The following is a 14,169-nucleotide window of genomic DNA, read 5'->3' as shown; positions in this document are numbered from 1 at the left end:
AGCTGGAGGGAATGTGAAGAAGCTCTTTGTCCTAACAGATCCCTGCCCCACGACGGTTCAGCGGCTAAGGCGTTTAGCAGAACAGCTCCATGGCTGCAAGCACTGTTCCCACCGAGTTCCCAGTGCCTAGAAAAGCAGCTGGCAAACAGTAAATGCTCAATAAATGACTGCCAGAAGAATGGGCACAGAGCTGCCAGGGTGGCCAGGGTTGGAACTGCCCAGGACAGGTGGAATCTTCATAACAGCCACCCCTTCTGTGTGCCACGCATTTTGTAAGGGTTTTTTTTTTTTTATCTCTTTGCATTTAATCACTTAATGCCAGAGGAAGACAGACCATACTATATCTCTCTCTGTCCTTCTCCTTTTAATTTTCTCTCTCCCACTCCCGAACCCTTTAAATTTTTTTTGGGGGGGGGAGCAAAGGGGAAGTAGGAGGGGAAGTGGAAAGGAAATAAGGGAAAAGAGAAAAGAAACAATGTGAAAAAAGACAAAAAATGGAAACAAAGTCTTTGCAAATTGAGGAGGGTGAAGGGGGTGAAGGGAGGGCAGGGGAGGGGGGAAAAGCAAGAACCAAGACGTATCATGTACAGGTGCAAGATCCCGATGATAAATGTAACTGCATTGTTTGCTTTAAATGTACAAATAAACTTAATGAGGAATTTTTTTTTTTTTAATTTGGAGACTGCGTCTGACTAAGTCACTAGGTTCCCAGCCTAGGCTTGAACTCATACTGTCCCGCCTCAGCTACCCAGAGTCCTGGCATTGTAGGGGTTCACTACTGTACCCTGCTCATCTCCACTTTGCAGACCAAGGTGGAGGGGCTGAGCCTCCCACACCATGGACTCTTGCAGTCAGACCAAAGCTTGCAAGTCCACAGCTACAGGATCTCAGCAGTGCCCAGGGCCCTTCGAGGTCCTGCCCCACGCTCTCTGCAACAGCAATCCCTTGTTAAGTCCCTGCTTGACTGGACACTGCCTTTACTGCCACATTTCCAGTGACACGGACCACACCACCTCACCAGTCAGGTAAGGGTGCCAGTCTGAAGGTATCTTAGTGATCGCTGAGTCCCACCCCTTAGCTACAGATGGGAACTGACTTCAGCGAAGGGCAGTGATCTGCTGACGGTGACACGGCCAGTCAGCCAGTCAGAGGAGGGACCTGGGCTCTCTGCTGTGTCCCTGCTGCTGGCCACGAGGCCTTGTGCTGTCCATCTTGGTCCCATGGTGGGGAGCGGCTCTCAGAGCCTCCTGTGCCTGGGTCCTCTCTCCAGGCTTAAATGCTCTTTGTTCATCATTTAAAATTCAATATGTCTACCTCCCTGCTCCGCTGAGGAAGCTCTGGGGCCAAAGAGAAGAGCCCACCCCTGCCCTGGGGGGCGTCCTGACGGCCAGCCGCAGGGTGGAGATCCTGCCTGTCACTGTGAGCACAGGGGAGTCGGTCTCGCACAAACAGGTCACCTTGGCCTCTCCCTCAGGTTTCGCCCAGGCTCAGCAGCTCCTCCATTCCCAGACCCCCTCCTGCCCTGGACCTTGAGTGACACCTGTGTCTGTGTCCCCTGGGCCAATACAAGCACAGCTCTGACAGCCAGCAAATTTTACAAGGAGCCATCAGGCTTCAAGGTGGTGGGAAGCAGGGAGGCCTCCAGACACGGGACTGAGAAAGCGCCCAGGAATGTGCCCAGGACAACAGCTGCTGGGACTGGACTGGACGGGTGCAGGGAGGGGGCAGAGCCGGGCGGGGGCTCAGATGTCGCCCTGAGAGGAGGGGAGGGAGAGGTGAGGGCCTCTCCTGGCCCCAGCCCCTCGGGGTCTCTCAAAGGCCGCCCAAGGCCTCCCCGCTTGTCAGTGGGAGTGCGAGGCAGAGAGGATGCACGGCTCCTGGAGGGCTCAGTGCCAGTTTGCTTCTAGGACTTTTCCCGATGCTTTCCAAAGCCAGGTTCCGAGACAGCCTCCTCCTTCCCGCATGAAAAGAACGTGGGCTTTGGTATCCGCCAGGCCCCGCTCTGCAGCCCTGGAACACCGTTCCTCTGGGTCTGTCTGCCCCTGTGGCTTGAGATGCGTGCGTGCGTGCGTGGGGGGCGTGAGGCCCTGCCAACCTGCCCGGGTGGCCCGAGGTGCCCGCACGTCGGTCCCTTGTGTCACCTGGTTACTTGTTCGCGTGGCCCCTAGCCCCCGGGGGCCCCACCGCATCGCCTCTGGAACACTCCGCGCACTGCCAGGCGCCCCTCACCTGCACTCGCGCCTCGGTCAGCTTGGTCCTCTGCGCCAGCTCCTCCCGGGTGTAGATGTCCGGGTAGTGGGTCCTCTCAAAAGCCTTCTCCAACTCCTCCAGCTGCTCGGCTGTGAACGTGGTCCGGCTGCGGCGCTGCTTTCGCTTCAGCGGGAGGTCGGGTTCCGACTCCACATCTGAGCCCTCGTCCAGCCGGTTCCCTACAGCCGGAGAGCGGGGACAAGGCCTGAGCTCAGCCACACGGAGGCTGTGGGGGCCGGGGCCATCACACCAGCACTGTTCATCAGAGAGAAGGAGGCCAGCATCCTCCACACTCCGCCTTAGGGAGCTGAACAAGTACCTTCTAGAAAACCATTCCGTGTTTTAGAAAGCCAGTCCCCTACAGTTGGGCTTTTAGGTTACTTCTGCCGGCCCCATGACATAATACTCGGGGTGGTTTCATGCTAAAACACATGTCAAAATCCGTAGGGTTCTATTCTCCAAAGCAGAGAGTTTTCCCGTATATTAACATGCCTCGACTCGCAAGGCAAGGCAGAAACCCGTATGCAAAGGAAAAGCCCACAGTGCATTGTTGAACGCTATGGTCCAAATGTAGCATCCTCGCCTCTAGGCTGGGGGACTTTTGTTTCTGCTTGAGATTTGTTTGTATTTAAGTATTTAAACGACACTTGGTCTAGGGATCATTTAGACAAGAACGCGGTTGGCTTAGTGGACACAGTACCAGAGGGAAACAGAAGGGAGGTGTGGGGCAGGGCGAGCAGCACAGCTGCTGTGAGGAAGCTCAGACCTAGTCTGGCTCTGCTCCAGATGCCTGTGACCCGAGGAAGGCTACGTCCCCTCCTCGGGCCTCAGTTTCCCTCTTTGTGGCAGGAAGGGTTTGGACTAGGACGGCCCCTTCTGGGATGCTCTGAGACCTGTGGGGGACCCCCTGGGCTAGAGGAGGTGACTTCACTTGGGTGCCCTTGGTTGGGTGGTCCTGGTCTTCGCTTCATCATTTCCACTAATTTCCGCCCTGGAGCTGGGGGGGTGGGTGAAGACTTCTTGTTCCCTCTGCAAAGAGAGCTCAGGAAGGTGAAGCCAGCTTGCTTTCCAGCTCCGGAGAGGGCTGTGAGGCCAGGAATCTGCTCCTGCACTGCGCCCAGCCTGGGAAAGCTACCAGAAAGGCCTGATCCAGCTTCTCAGGTGTCTAGGCCAAGAGCCTGGGCACTGAGCTGGTTCCCCACCCCAGCCTCCAACCCTGCCCCCGCACGGTGGGTGCCAGAAGGGAGTCCCAGCAGGGCTGAAGCAGCCTCTGGGCAGCACTGCAGCACCCTGGGATCTGTGGGGAGCATGGAAGAGGGGTTGGGGAGAAGCAGGAGGGAGAGGAGAGAAAGGACTGAGTGGGCAGCTGGGCAGCATCGTCCTTCCGCCCCATCCTGCCTGCTCTCTCTCTTCTCTCTGTCTCCATTTCTCCCTCTAATGCCTTTTCCTTGATCTCTGAAGTTCCTGGAAGCACTTGTTTCTGTCATTCATCCATACATCCTTGCATTTGCTGAACACCTACTATATGCCTGGATGGGCCCAGTATGTTGGGTCAAACCTGGTCCTGGTTTTCAGAGCACTCGGCTGGGAAAGGCTCAGAGACCATGAGCTCACACTCCAGGAGGGAGAAACGGAGTCACGGCAAGGCAGAGTGAAACGCCCAGGGTTTCTGAGTAAGGGTCCACGTGGGCACTCAGACTCTGCTCTTTCCTGACTGCTCACCAACAGTGTCATGCTCTTACTGTGTCAAATGCTGGTGACTAAAAGGCCCAGGCTCCTGCCGCCGCCAGGGACGCCCCTACCCTCAAAACACACTGCAGACCAGAACCAACGCAGCATCTTGTGGAGGTGGCAGGAAGGCATGCCAGACACACGTGAAAGGCCCCATGGATCCAAGGTCATGATGGGAAATTCCATCACGGCGCTGCACGCGTGGCCAGGAGCCAGGTGGTTGCACCAGAGTGTGGAGGTCGTCCACTGGGAGGGTCATCCAGTCTCAGTCGATGTCCCTCTGACCCAGCTTCCCTTCCCCTCCATCCTTTCATCTTATCCACTGGGAAGTCATCGCTGCATTTTGTTGACCACTGCCAGGCTGTCCCCAGCTGTGGTGCCATGCTGTCCGCGCACGGAACCAATGGCAAGGGAGTCTTCCCTTCACCACTGACTGGCTCATCCCAGAGCCAGAGACCCGGGGTCAGATCCAACCCTTCCTCTGCCCTTTCCCAGCCAGAGCTGCCAGCGGCCCAGCCTCCTTCCATCACTGAGAGCAGACCAGGGTGAGCACAGCTGGCTCAGCCCCCTCCCCAGCACATCTGGGGCTCAGAGCCAAAGACAGCTAATCCCACAAATTCTCCTAAAACTCACAGAATAACCTTCATTTTCTGATGGGGACACAGAAGGCCCCTTGAGGCCCCACAAGGAAGAAGCGAATACTAGTCAGGAGGCAGGGATGGGCACCAGGCTGGTCCCTCCAGCGGGAGCCTTGAGCTCAGGCAGGAGCTGAGTGGGACGGCATCAGGGTTCCTGGGAGTAAAACTCGTGGGTGGAGATTGTACTCAGAGCCAGGGGTCAGATAGAAGAGGAGAGCACCAGCCTGACAGGAGAGGCACCGTCCTGACCTGGAGGAAATCCCCACCTGATGGAGTCCTAGTTTAGCTCCAAGGCAGAACTGTCTAAAATGACGGACTGCTCCAGACCCACACTGTCTAAGGGGGTCATAATAACCTCCCACGGTGCGGAGCACCGGGCAGAGAACTGAATTTTTAACTTTATTTAATCTTAAATCAAATTTGTAGAGCCACACATGGCTAAAGGCTGCGGGACAGCACATCTGAGACCATTTTTAACACATTCTTTTCTCTTTTTCTGTTGCTGTTGTTGTTTTGGGATAGGAACTTGCGCTCCTCCTGCTCCTAAGAGCGTAACCTGGATGTGGTCTCCTTTCTTAGTGCAGAGGGCAGGCCTCAGACTCAGAGCTCCCTGTAAGCCAAGCTCTGGGAGAATTGCATAGCGCTGTTTGTTCTGATGGTGTCTTGTCTTTATAGCTCCCATCTAGTTACAGGAAACCCTACTCATCTCCCACTGACAAACCAACTCACCTCCGTGAATCAGTTTTTAAAGTGTTTCTGATAAAGCAAAATGTTAAAGAAATGACATCAGGCTACAGGGTGTTGACCAGACCGTGAACATGGTCAGCAAATGATCGATAGCTGCTCTATGCAGGGTTGGGGCAAAATTCAAAGTGCTTCTTTCCACCCCAGCCCTGGCATCCTCTCCACCCATGCCTCACTCTCCACCACGACACGCAGCCTCCTGAACCTGCCCTGGGCTTATGACCCACAATTCCGGACCCTCTCCATCTCCCTGACCCTCCTACCCCTCAGTCGGCAGGGACCCGAGAATCCTGGAGCTAGAGCAACGCCAGACTAAGGCCGCAAGGCAAGGTCCATAGGTCTTTGCTGTTTGGGAGGACCCAGAATGGCCCGCTCCGAGAGAAGTCTTGTCATAACAACCCTTTGGATGCTGAGGAGGATGAGCAAGTCTGTCCTGCTGTCCTCAGAGAGCTACGGGCAAATTACAAAAACAGGACCACAGTGTATTGGCAACTTGTGCCCCTGACGAAGAGCTTCCACTGACTCCCCCAGGCCCAGCTCGAGGGAAGAGACCCCTATTCCAGGGATATTTCTCAGTATCGGCTTCGTGTGATACGTCTGTGAAGGCGGGACTGCGGGTTCTTTTAGAAATAAGGAAAGCGAAGCACAGAGAGGTTCCATCATTTCAATAGGGCACACAGCAGTGTGCCTGTGCTTGGTTCCTGAAAACAAACAGGGAGCAAAGCATTGACTGGGAGTGGATCGGAGAACCCATGGGACAGCTCTGGTCCAGCCAGCTGCCTTGGCCTAGTGGGCCTGAGACCTAGATTCTCAGGTCAGACTTTCCCCTTGCTATGTGGCCTTGGATGCGTCACTTTCCCTCTCTGGATCTTGGTTTTTCAGCTATAAAAATGAGGATTAAAATCCATCTCGGCATGCCTCACTTGATGGCTTTAAGAGCGGAATTAAGGTTGGGCATGGTGGAGCATGGCTGTAATCCCGGTACTCAAGAGGCTGAGGCAGGAGGACTGCCAAAAGTTCTAGGCTAGCGAGGGCCTCACAGCGAGTTGAAGGCCAGCCTGAACTACACAGTGAGACTCTGTCCGGGGGAGGGGGCAGAGAGAGGAATAAAATGACTTTAAGGGTAATTTGGGACAAGTGCAATTTTTTTTTTTTTTTTTTTTTTTTTTTTTGTACCGGGGATTAAACTCGGGTCCTTGCACTTGCAAGGCAGGCACCGAACCGCTGAGCTAAATCCCCAGCCCGGAAGGATAATTATTTTTATTGATGATGGCAATGACAGGGAAGCAGGGAGAGCAGAACAAGGCCAAAGTAGCACGAGAAGGGACACAAAGGGCCACTGATTCAGTCTCCTGTGCCCCCGTCTGCACTCGGGGACAAGGACGTGGGAGATCCATACTGAGCAAGGCGGGGACGCAGCCCCTACGAATCGTACAAACAGCATCCGCTTCCCGAAGCTCCCGGGCTGACGGACGGGGCACCACTTTGTCTGGGGATTTTCCAGTCCCGTGTGGGAAGCTCTGGTCCAGAGCAACGGGGGCAAGCACCGGGAGAGCCACGTGGCTCCCAGAGCCGCAGCACAGCTGGAGGGTGGAATGGAGGCTAGGACGGGGGACAGGAGCCTCGGGGTTTCCAAACCTCTGAGCAAGTGCAGCGCCGGCCGGCCTGAGTGTGGTGATGGACGATCCACAAGAGCGGCCGCACCATCTCCCCCAGAGTCGGCCTTCCGAGCCTCCTTCCCCAGCCTGACACACCTAGGAAGCTGTTGCTTGCTGCCAGGCCATGCCGGAATTCTTTAGCTTCGCCAGCCAGAGCTCGCAACATCTACCTGCCCGTGCGTCGAGCTGACTGCCCCGTGCACGGCTCTCTGCTCCCTCGCGGCCTCCTTGAATGAGTGAGCCAGGCTCTCTCCGCTCCACACCTTTGAATGCGAGCTTCCCCTGCCTGGCAGGTCTTCCCGTCCTGCCTCTCCTGCTCTCCCCAGCAAAGCCTCCTTGTCTTACCAGGCGGAATTCACCACCCATCCCCAGAGCTCTCAGAAACAGCCTGGTGTTGGGCCTGCTGGTCTTCTTGGGTGGGGAGATTGTCTGAGCACAGACAGCAAAGACCCAAGGCACAAGGCAGACACTTAATGTATTCGTCAATGAGTACAGCCCAGCAGAACGTTTGCCAGGCTTCTTCTGCACTCTGAGGCACTAGCGGTAGCCTCATCCCAAACCTGTGCTCAGTCCCCCACAGTCTGCAGGCCTTTCACTGTCGGCGATATCACCATGGAGGGTCAAGCACACACGATTGACCTCATCGTACGAATGATCACCGGTGTCCCAGGGCAGGGAAGCTAGAGAGAAATCCACTACCTTGCCCTCCCAGCCCGGTGAGAGCCAACTTGGCTACAGCAAGTTCCCTGGATGATGGAAAATTCATTTCCCATCCTGAAAATCAAGGTGGCTTCTCCATCTCCAACCTTTCTCTCCTGTCTCTTTTGCTAGAGGAACAGTTATGAAATAAGGTGCCGGCAATTTCTGAACCTATGCACCTCCCAGAAGGTGGGAAAGAGCTGTCCATGGCCAACTCCTTTGTCACACAAGATCAGGGGAAGCCAGAGGTGGTCTGAGGTTTAGGGTCTGTCTCTCTGTCCCCGTCACAGGCACCCCCGGCCTTGTCCCCATGCTCCCCTCTCCCGCTGCCTCCCAGCCCAGTCTTTATTACAGCTTATCATAGGCCCGGCGTGGAGCCGCGGCACAGAAATGAATCACATAATAGTTGATATGCGTTTTAATCAAGTAATTCGGGCAGAGCCGAGAGCCAGCGAGTGTGGGCTGGGCCTCCCTGAATACCAAACAGGCCTGGGTGCGGGCTTCAGAAAATGGAAAAGTCATTTACAGCCCAGCTGGGGGCCAGCGATCGGGGCCTTGGCCAGCGCCCTCCCAGCCCCTCCACATGGGCAGGAGAACCACTCAGCTAGAACTAGCGCTCGGGCTCTCCCGGTCTGCAGGAGCCGGACCGCATCAGGACAGGGTGAGAGGTAGTGGGGTGGAGAGGCACGGGCAGGCCACGAGATCATCCCTCCAGCCCTCTGCCCATGCTGCTCTCCGGTGCCCACGTAGTGCTGGGCACTGCCACCCAGCATCACCCATCCTTCAGGCCCCTCCCCTCCCCTTTACGCCTCTGTGCACCCAGCTGAGTACCAAGGCCTAGAGAGGTGGTGCTCGGCTCCTGCACACCCGTTAGCTCAGCTCTCCTTTCTGGCCGAAAGTGACTGCTCATCGTTACCTACAGGCACAGCCCTCTGTCCAAGAGCAGAGACCTGGGCCAGGCGCCGTGCCACCCACCCCACCCGACTAGGCTGCACAGCCAGACAGCATGTGGGGACAGCAGGTGCTCAAGTGAAGGAGAGTCCTGGCAGACGGGGCTCGCCGTCAACCCCCCGGCCCTGTTGACCCTGTTCCCACAGGTCTGGACGCACCAGCACGTGGTGTGGCCACAGGGCACCAGGGGACTTCACTGTGCCAAGGCCCCCAAGATGTGGGCTCTGAGGACGGAACCAAGGCCCAGTCTCGGGACATGTCCCGGGCCTCGGTGAGGAAGGCTGCAGGGCCAGGCCCAGCTCCGGGTACTCCTGAGCTGGGGCTCCGCCCGCTTCAGCGCTCCCCACCCCGTCTGTTCCTGGGAAGGTGACGGGCGGTGTCAAGATTAATCAAGTGGGTGACCCCCTCTGGCTACTTCCCCGGGGATGCCCCACTGGCAGGTGGGGAGCCTCCTTGCTGGTCTCGGAAGGACCTGGGGACCCATAACTAGGCCCTCCCACAGGACCCTCAGGTGGGAGGTCCTGGTGGGGCAGGGATGCACACAGTTCTGTCCAACTCCAAATCCTGTTCTATTTCACCTTCCTGACCAGAGGAGAGGAGGGAGCGAGCACCTTGAGATAAGATGGAGTTGGGAAGCTCACCTTGTGAACAACTAAAGTTGACAAAATCTTTCCTCCTCCAGGAAGTCCTGGCCTAACCAATCAGGCTGCATTTTAAAACTGTGCACCTGAAGTAAACAAATATATACCACAAAATGTTCAAAGACTATGGATCTGCGCTAACAGCATGGAACTTTTCTTAGGCACTAGAGGGCGCTGTTAATACATGTCTTCCAGGAAGGGCAGCTCTAGGAAGAAGGAAGTAGTACTGCTTGAAATGGTACTATGCGGTTGCAAGACCAGAATTCAGAGCCATGTTTCTCAGCACAGATCTAAAGTTGTTTCTTCTACAATGAACTGTGAACTAAGCACATGTCACATATAGGAGAGAAGGGACAGAGTATGAAGGGGTGGAAACATCTAAACCAGGGGCAGTTTGACAGGAAAAACGTCCTGGATGCTGATATATCAAGACCAAGATTCACTTGCCTTAAGGCAAGGGGTTGAACCTGAAGGTGTCACGAGGGCCCTTGCAACATGCTGTCTTTCACCTGCTGGTGCCCAACGCAGCTATGAGTTAATGCAGATTTTGGAGAGGGGACAGCAGCTATAGATTAGTGAGGGGGGGTATTTTAAGTGGGTATCTTGGAGGCAGGAACAATCACACCCTAAGAGGAGCTCAAATCTCCTTTTACCTCTTCCTATGGCTTTAAGATCATCTTGAAACAATCACAAGCGTCATTCACTTCTTCCCTGGTTATTTCTATCACTTACTCATCAGTTCACTTAGCAAGCAGAGAGCAGTGCTGAGTGCCAGGCAGAGCAGAGCCCACTAGTCCAGCTCCTGACAGCCTAGCTGACCTGGAACATGGCCAGGGCAGCAAGGGCTGGGACAGGGAGAGGCGGGAAAGAAGGACAGAGGCCATGTGCTCCAAGGAACCTGAGTTTGATTCTGGGTCTGCCTCCCACCAGCCACAGAGGCTGGGTGTGTCATTTCCAGAATGGGGACAAGGACAGGAGTGGGGAAGTGAGGAAAGAGTGTCTGGGGAGCCACGACCCACACTGAGGATCTCCCATCACGCAGAGCAGAAGTCTGACATTCCAGGCTCAGCCTCAGCCCTACGCCGTGACCTTGAGCATGTCACCTGTCCTCTGGGACCATTCATTTCTTTGTCTGTCCACCGGAAGTAGGAAATGCCACTGCGTCTCCTTCCTGAGGTGCCGGGTGGCTCCAGGGACGGAGCCATGAGATTAGACGGTGATGCCCAGCCCCACACCAACCCAAGAAAGTGACTCGGCTCCTCTGGGTCTTGATTTCCTCATCTGTAACATGAGGAAAACAGGAGTCCCAACCTCATGGAGCTGCCTCACCTGAGATGAAAGAAGTGAAAGCAAGACCAGGGCGTAGTACTGTGCCTGGGACACAGCAAGTGCCAGCAAGGGTGCATCGTCCTTATGAGCGAAGACTAAATTTACTTCTCTACCCACCTCCCCCAGGCAAGCGCTTTTGTATGGCACCAAACACAAAGGCGAAGAATGAAGGAAGGAAGGAATGGCTGAGTGGATGCTCTTTGGTCACTCCCTCATTTTCCCCAGATCCAGCCACAGCCAGACCCCAAGTCCCTTCCTTCCCTAGGGATTGCCCAGAATGGACAAGGTGCCTACAAAGGGTGCAGGACGGGGGTCTCAGGTGAGCAGTTCAGCCGGAGCGCAGTGCTGTGGACACAAAGAAGCCACAGAAGGGGACAGACCCTTGGGGAACCAGGTTACATGGTGGCCTCGGGCGAGGCCTCTGTATCAAAGAGGGGATGGCAGCCAGGCCTCTATCTGTGCCCACTGAGCCACGACGAAGAGACCCTGTAACTGAGCCATGGAACCCACTGCATCCCCCCACCCTCATCCTCCTTGGCACTGGAGGCCACCCGAGGACCCAGGGTGCACCCTGGATCTGGCCCCCCTTCCCTCTGTCCACCTAACCTGGCCTTGGGCTTAGCCACCAGGAAAGGCTTGTGCTGGGGCTGCTGGGGTCCCCCGAGTGACAGCGTGCGGGCCACAGGAGGGCACACGGGAAGGTGGAGCTGAGGCGTCCAGCCTCACCAGGAGCTCACTGGGCAACTCAAGTTGCCTCACTGCGACCTGAAAGCTCACGTTAGTTATTAACCCAATTTTCAAGGCGAGGAAACTGAGGCACAAAGGGATTAAGTAACCCAGTGGCAGAATGACAGCTGAGCCCAGGAATCTGGTCCCAGAGCTGCCACTTAACCGCCACGGTGGCACTGCCCGATGACACCACAGGTCCTGCTTGCACCAGCCAGACAGGCCTCAGGTCCTCTCACCCTGCCCTCTTGCCCAAGCCCCGTCTCTCCACCTGGAGTTGAAGGCCAGCTCCTCACAGCTCCCGGGACTGCCACAGAGAGAAATAAATACGCGAGCCCCAGTGGTACCCGCCCTTCCCGCCACCCTCTCAGCCCTTAGCAGCCACTACCTCTGGAGACTCATAATTGGCTTGTAATGGTTATGGCCTGTTTCACAAATAACGTTACACCCAGTTGTAAGATATGCCAGGCGTGGGAACTGGTCTCCCCTTCAGACTGGGGACCCCCAGGGTAAGGACGGTGTCGTCACAGGGAGACAAGAGAATTCCTGGAGGGATTATGTTTCTCCTCCTGTTTTCCCCGGGTGCTTCCTTAGGACCGGGTGACTGTGAAAGCTTCTGTAGTTTCTATCACTCGGTGTGTTCTTAATAACAGTTCCGAAGAGGAACTGCAACCACCGGTTACATAAAGAAGCCACAAGCCGGATGTGGTACGCACCCCTTGTAATCCCAGCCACTCAGGAGGCTGAGGTAGGAGGAACACAAGTTCGAGGCCAGCCTGGGCAACTTAGTGAGAGACCCTGTCTTAAAAAACAGAAAGGCCTGGGGCTGTAGCTCAGTGGTACAGCACCTGTGGGCTCAATTCCCAGAACTAAAAAACAAAATAAAACAAAACCTACGGTCTGTTAGTCATCACAGATAGAACTGAGCTCCCAAGCCAGAGCTTCTCTCCCAGGACTTTGCTGCTGGCTCTTCTTCAGGAGCCATTTCTACCCTCAGCGTCCCTACTCCCAGCATTCCCTGCGCAGGAAACCGAAGCCCAGCACTCCGGGGAATCTAGCACGAAGTCCCCCCTCTGTGTACACCGAGGCTGCCAGAGCCCGGCACAGTCACTCCCTGTGCATTGCTGCCTGCCCAACGCTCTGTGTGACCTCTGTGAGGCCTAAACCCCTCCCTCCGAGCCCCATCTTCCCCACCCCCTCCAAAGAAGAGGTCCTCCTGGACCTGTAAGATCAGCCTCAGAAGGGTCTGGACCTGATCTAGTCGTTACTCCTCCTCCAGCGCCCATCACAGCGCCTGGAACACAGGCCTTCTTCCCATGCTTGCGGGAAAGGACAGCTGACTGATGGGGCCTTGGGGGCATCGGACACTCTGAGACAATCTGATCGCAGGGGCTCTTCATCCAGTCACTCACAGGCAGCCCTAAGCCCCTCTTCCTCGCTTAGGAGCGGGGGTGGGGAAGGCTCCTCCCTCCACTCCCTCCCCTGCCCCTCCCCTTTCAGAGCCAGTGGTGGCCCCTCGTGTCCGGCCGGTCGCTGGGCAGCAGAGGCCTTTCACGGTGCATTCCCTTGCCGCCGTCCCCTCCCCACACTCTCCCCAGCAAACCCTTCCTGGCATCACGTCCCGATCCATCTCGACGTCCCAGCCCTCCCCAGCTGGCCGGGCTGGGCCGTTCCCAGGCAGAGCGGGTCCACGGTGGAAGGTGGTGGAAAAATGTGGACAAATTTCTGATTTGCAACACTCTGGGAAAGAGTTTATCGCCATTGTGTGAGGACGAATGTATAAATAAAGCAAGGCAAAGATTGCAGGGGGAGGCTGATGAAAGGCAGAAAACGAGAAATTTTATGGCCATAAGGAGCATACTCTAATGGTGATTTTTGAGGCACTGGACCATGGTAGTTACTTAGCCAAATGATTGCCGCGAAGCTGGGCGAGGCAGCTTATTTCTTAATTACTGTTATGCATTATGTCAGGCGGACACCCCTACCCTGGAAAACTTGGTTCTGAGCAGACACCGGTTGGAGCCGCGTCCCCACGCTGGGGTGCCGGTGGGCAGCTGGGAGGGCTGAGGGCTGTCACCTGCCTCCATCAGGGCGGTGGTCCCCGGGCCTGCGGTTGCTGTCTCTACCCAGGTGACTGCCCCCAGGGCATCCAGCATGACAGGAAGTGAAGGACACACTTGGACTTGGGGCTGTGCCTGCGACATAGGAATTCATCCATTCCAGACATCCGTGTGGCACAGGTGTGCTCTCGGAAAACGAGGCTCAGACGGTCTCCAGCCTCAAGAGCAAGCTGCGTTAGAACTGCCTGGCCGTGAGCCTCTGCAGAGGAACCCAAAGGCCAGGACGGGAGGTGGAAGCCAGCAGGCTGCATGATCAGAGAGGCCAGGAGTGGCTCAGACACACCACGTCCCCTAGACCAGGCACACAGCCTCTCTCAGCCTATCGCAGAGGGTGGGAATGAATAGTCCCTCTGGGGCTCTGGCATCTTAGGATTCTGTAATTAATTCTAAGGTGCTGCCATTCTGTCGCTCTGGAGCTGGTGAGGTTGATTTCAAAGGTGTTGGGAGCTGCCTGCTGCCATTTAGGGGTCACTACCCCCCTTTGCAGAATCAGCACCTTCACTTTAGACGGGGCCAGCACTCTGGTGACCACTCACATCCTAAGCAGCAAAGTCGCCATTGAAACCCAGGCGAGGGCTCCCAGTCCCTCCTGGCCTCTGAATCACCGGATTTCTAGTCTGGTGCAGGCATCTCTGATTCAGTAAGACCAGCTGGAAGGCGAGGCTGCTGCGGATGCTGGCGG

The 14,169-nt window shown here is 56.1% G+C and overlaps 1 protein-coding gene across 1 annotated transcript in view; it reads right to left on the bottom strand.

The window, feature by feature from the left end:
- Pax7 (paired box 7) overlaps window positions 1-14,169 on the bottom strand; it is a 94,784-nt gene that overhangs the window by 39,811 nt on the left and 40,804 nt on the right. Inside the window, exon 5 of the mRNA XM_010614276.2 lies at window positions 2,230-2,429. Coding sequence (XP_010612578.1) covers window positions 2,230-2,429 — 200 coding nt within the window. The remainder of the gene's footprint in view (window positions 1-2,229; window positions 2,430-14,169) is intronic.

The sequence above is a fragment of the Fukomys damarensis genome, unplaced genomic scaffold (genome assembly GCF_012274545.1).
Source record: "Fukomys damarensis isolate Sample0158 unplaced genomic scaffold, DMR_v1.0_HiC HiC_scaffold_23, whole genome shotgun sequence".
NCBI classification, from domain to species: Eukaryota; Metazoa; Chordata; class Mammalia; order Rodentia; family Bathyergidae; genus Fukomys; species Fukomys damarensis.
The sequence above is the reverse complement of the archived record's forward strand: the minus strand, read 5'-3'. Positions and strand labels throughout refer to the sequence as shown.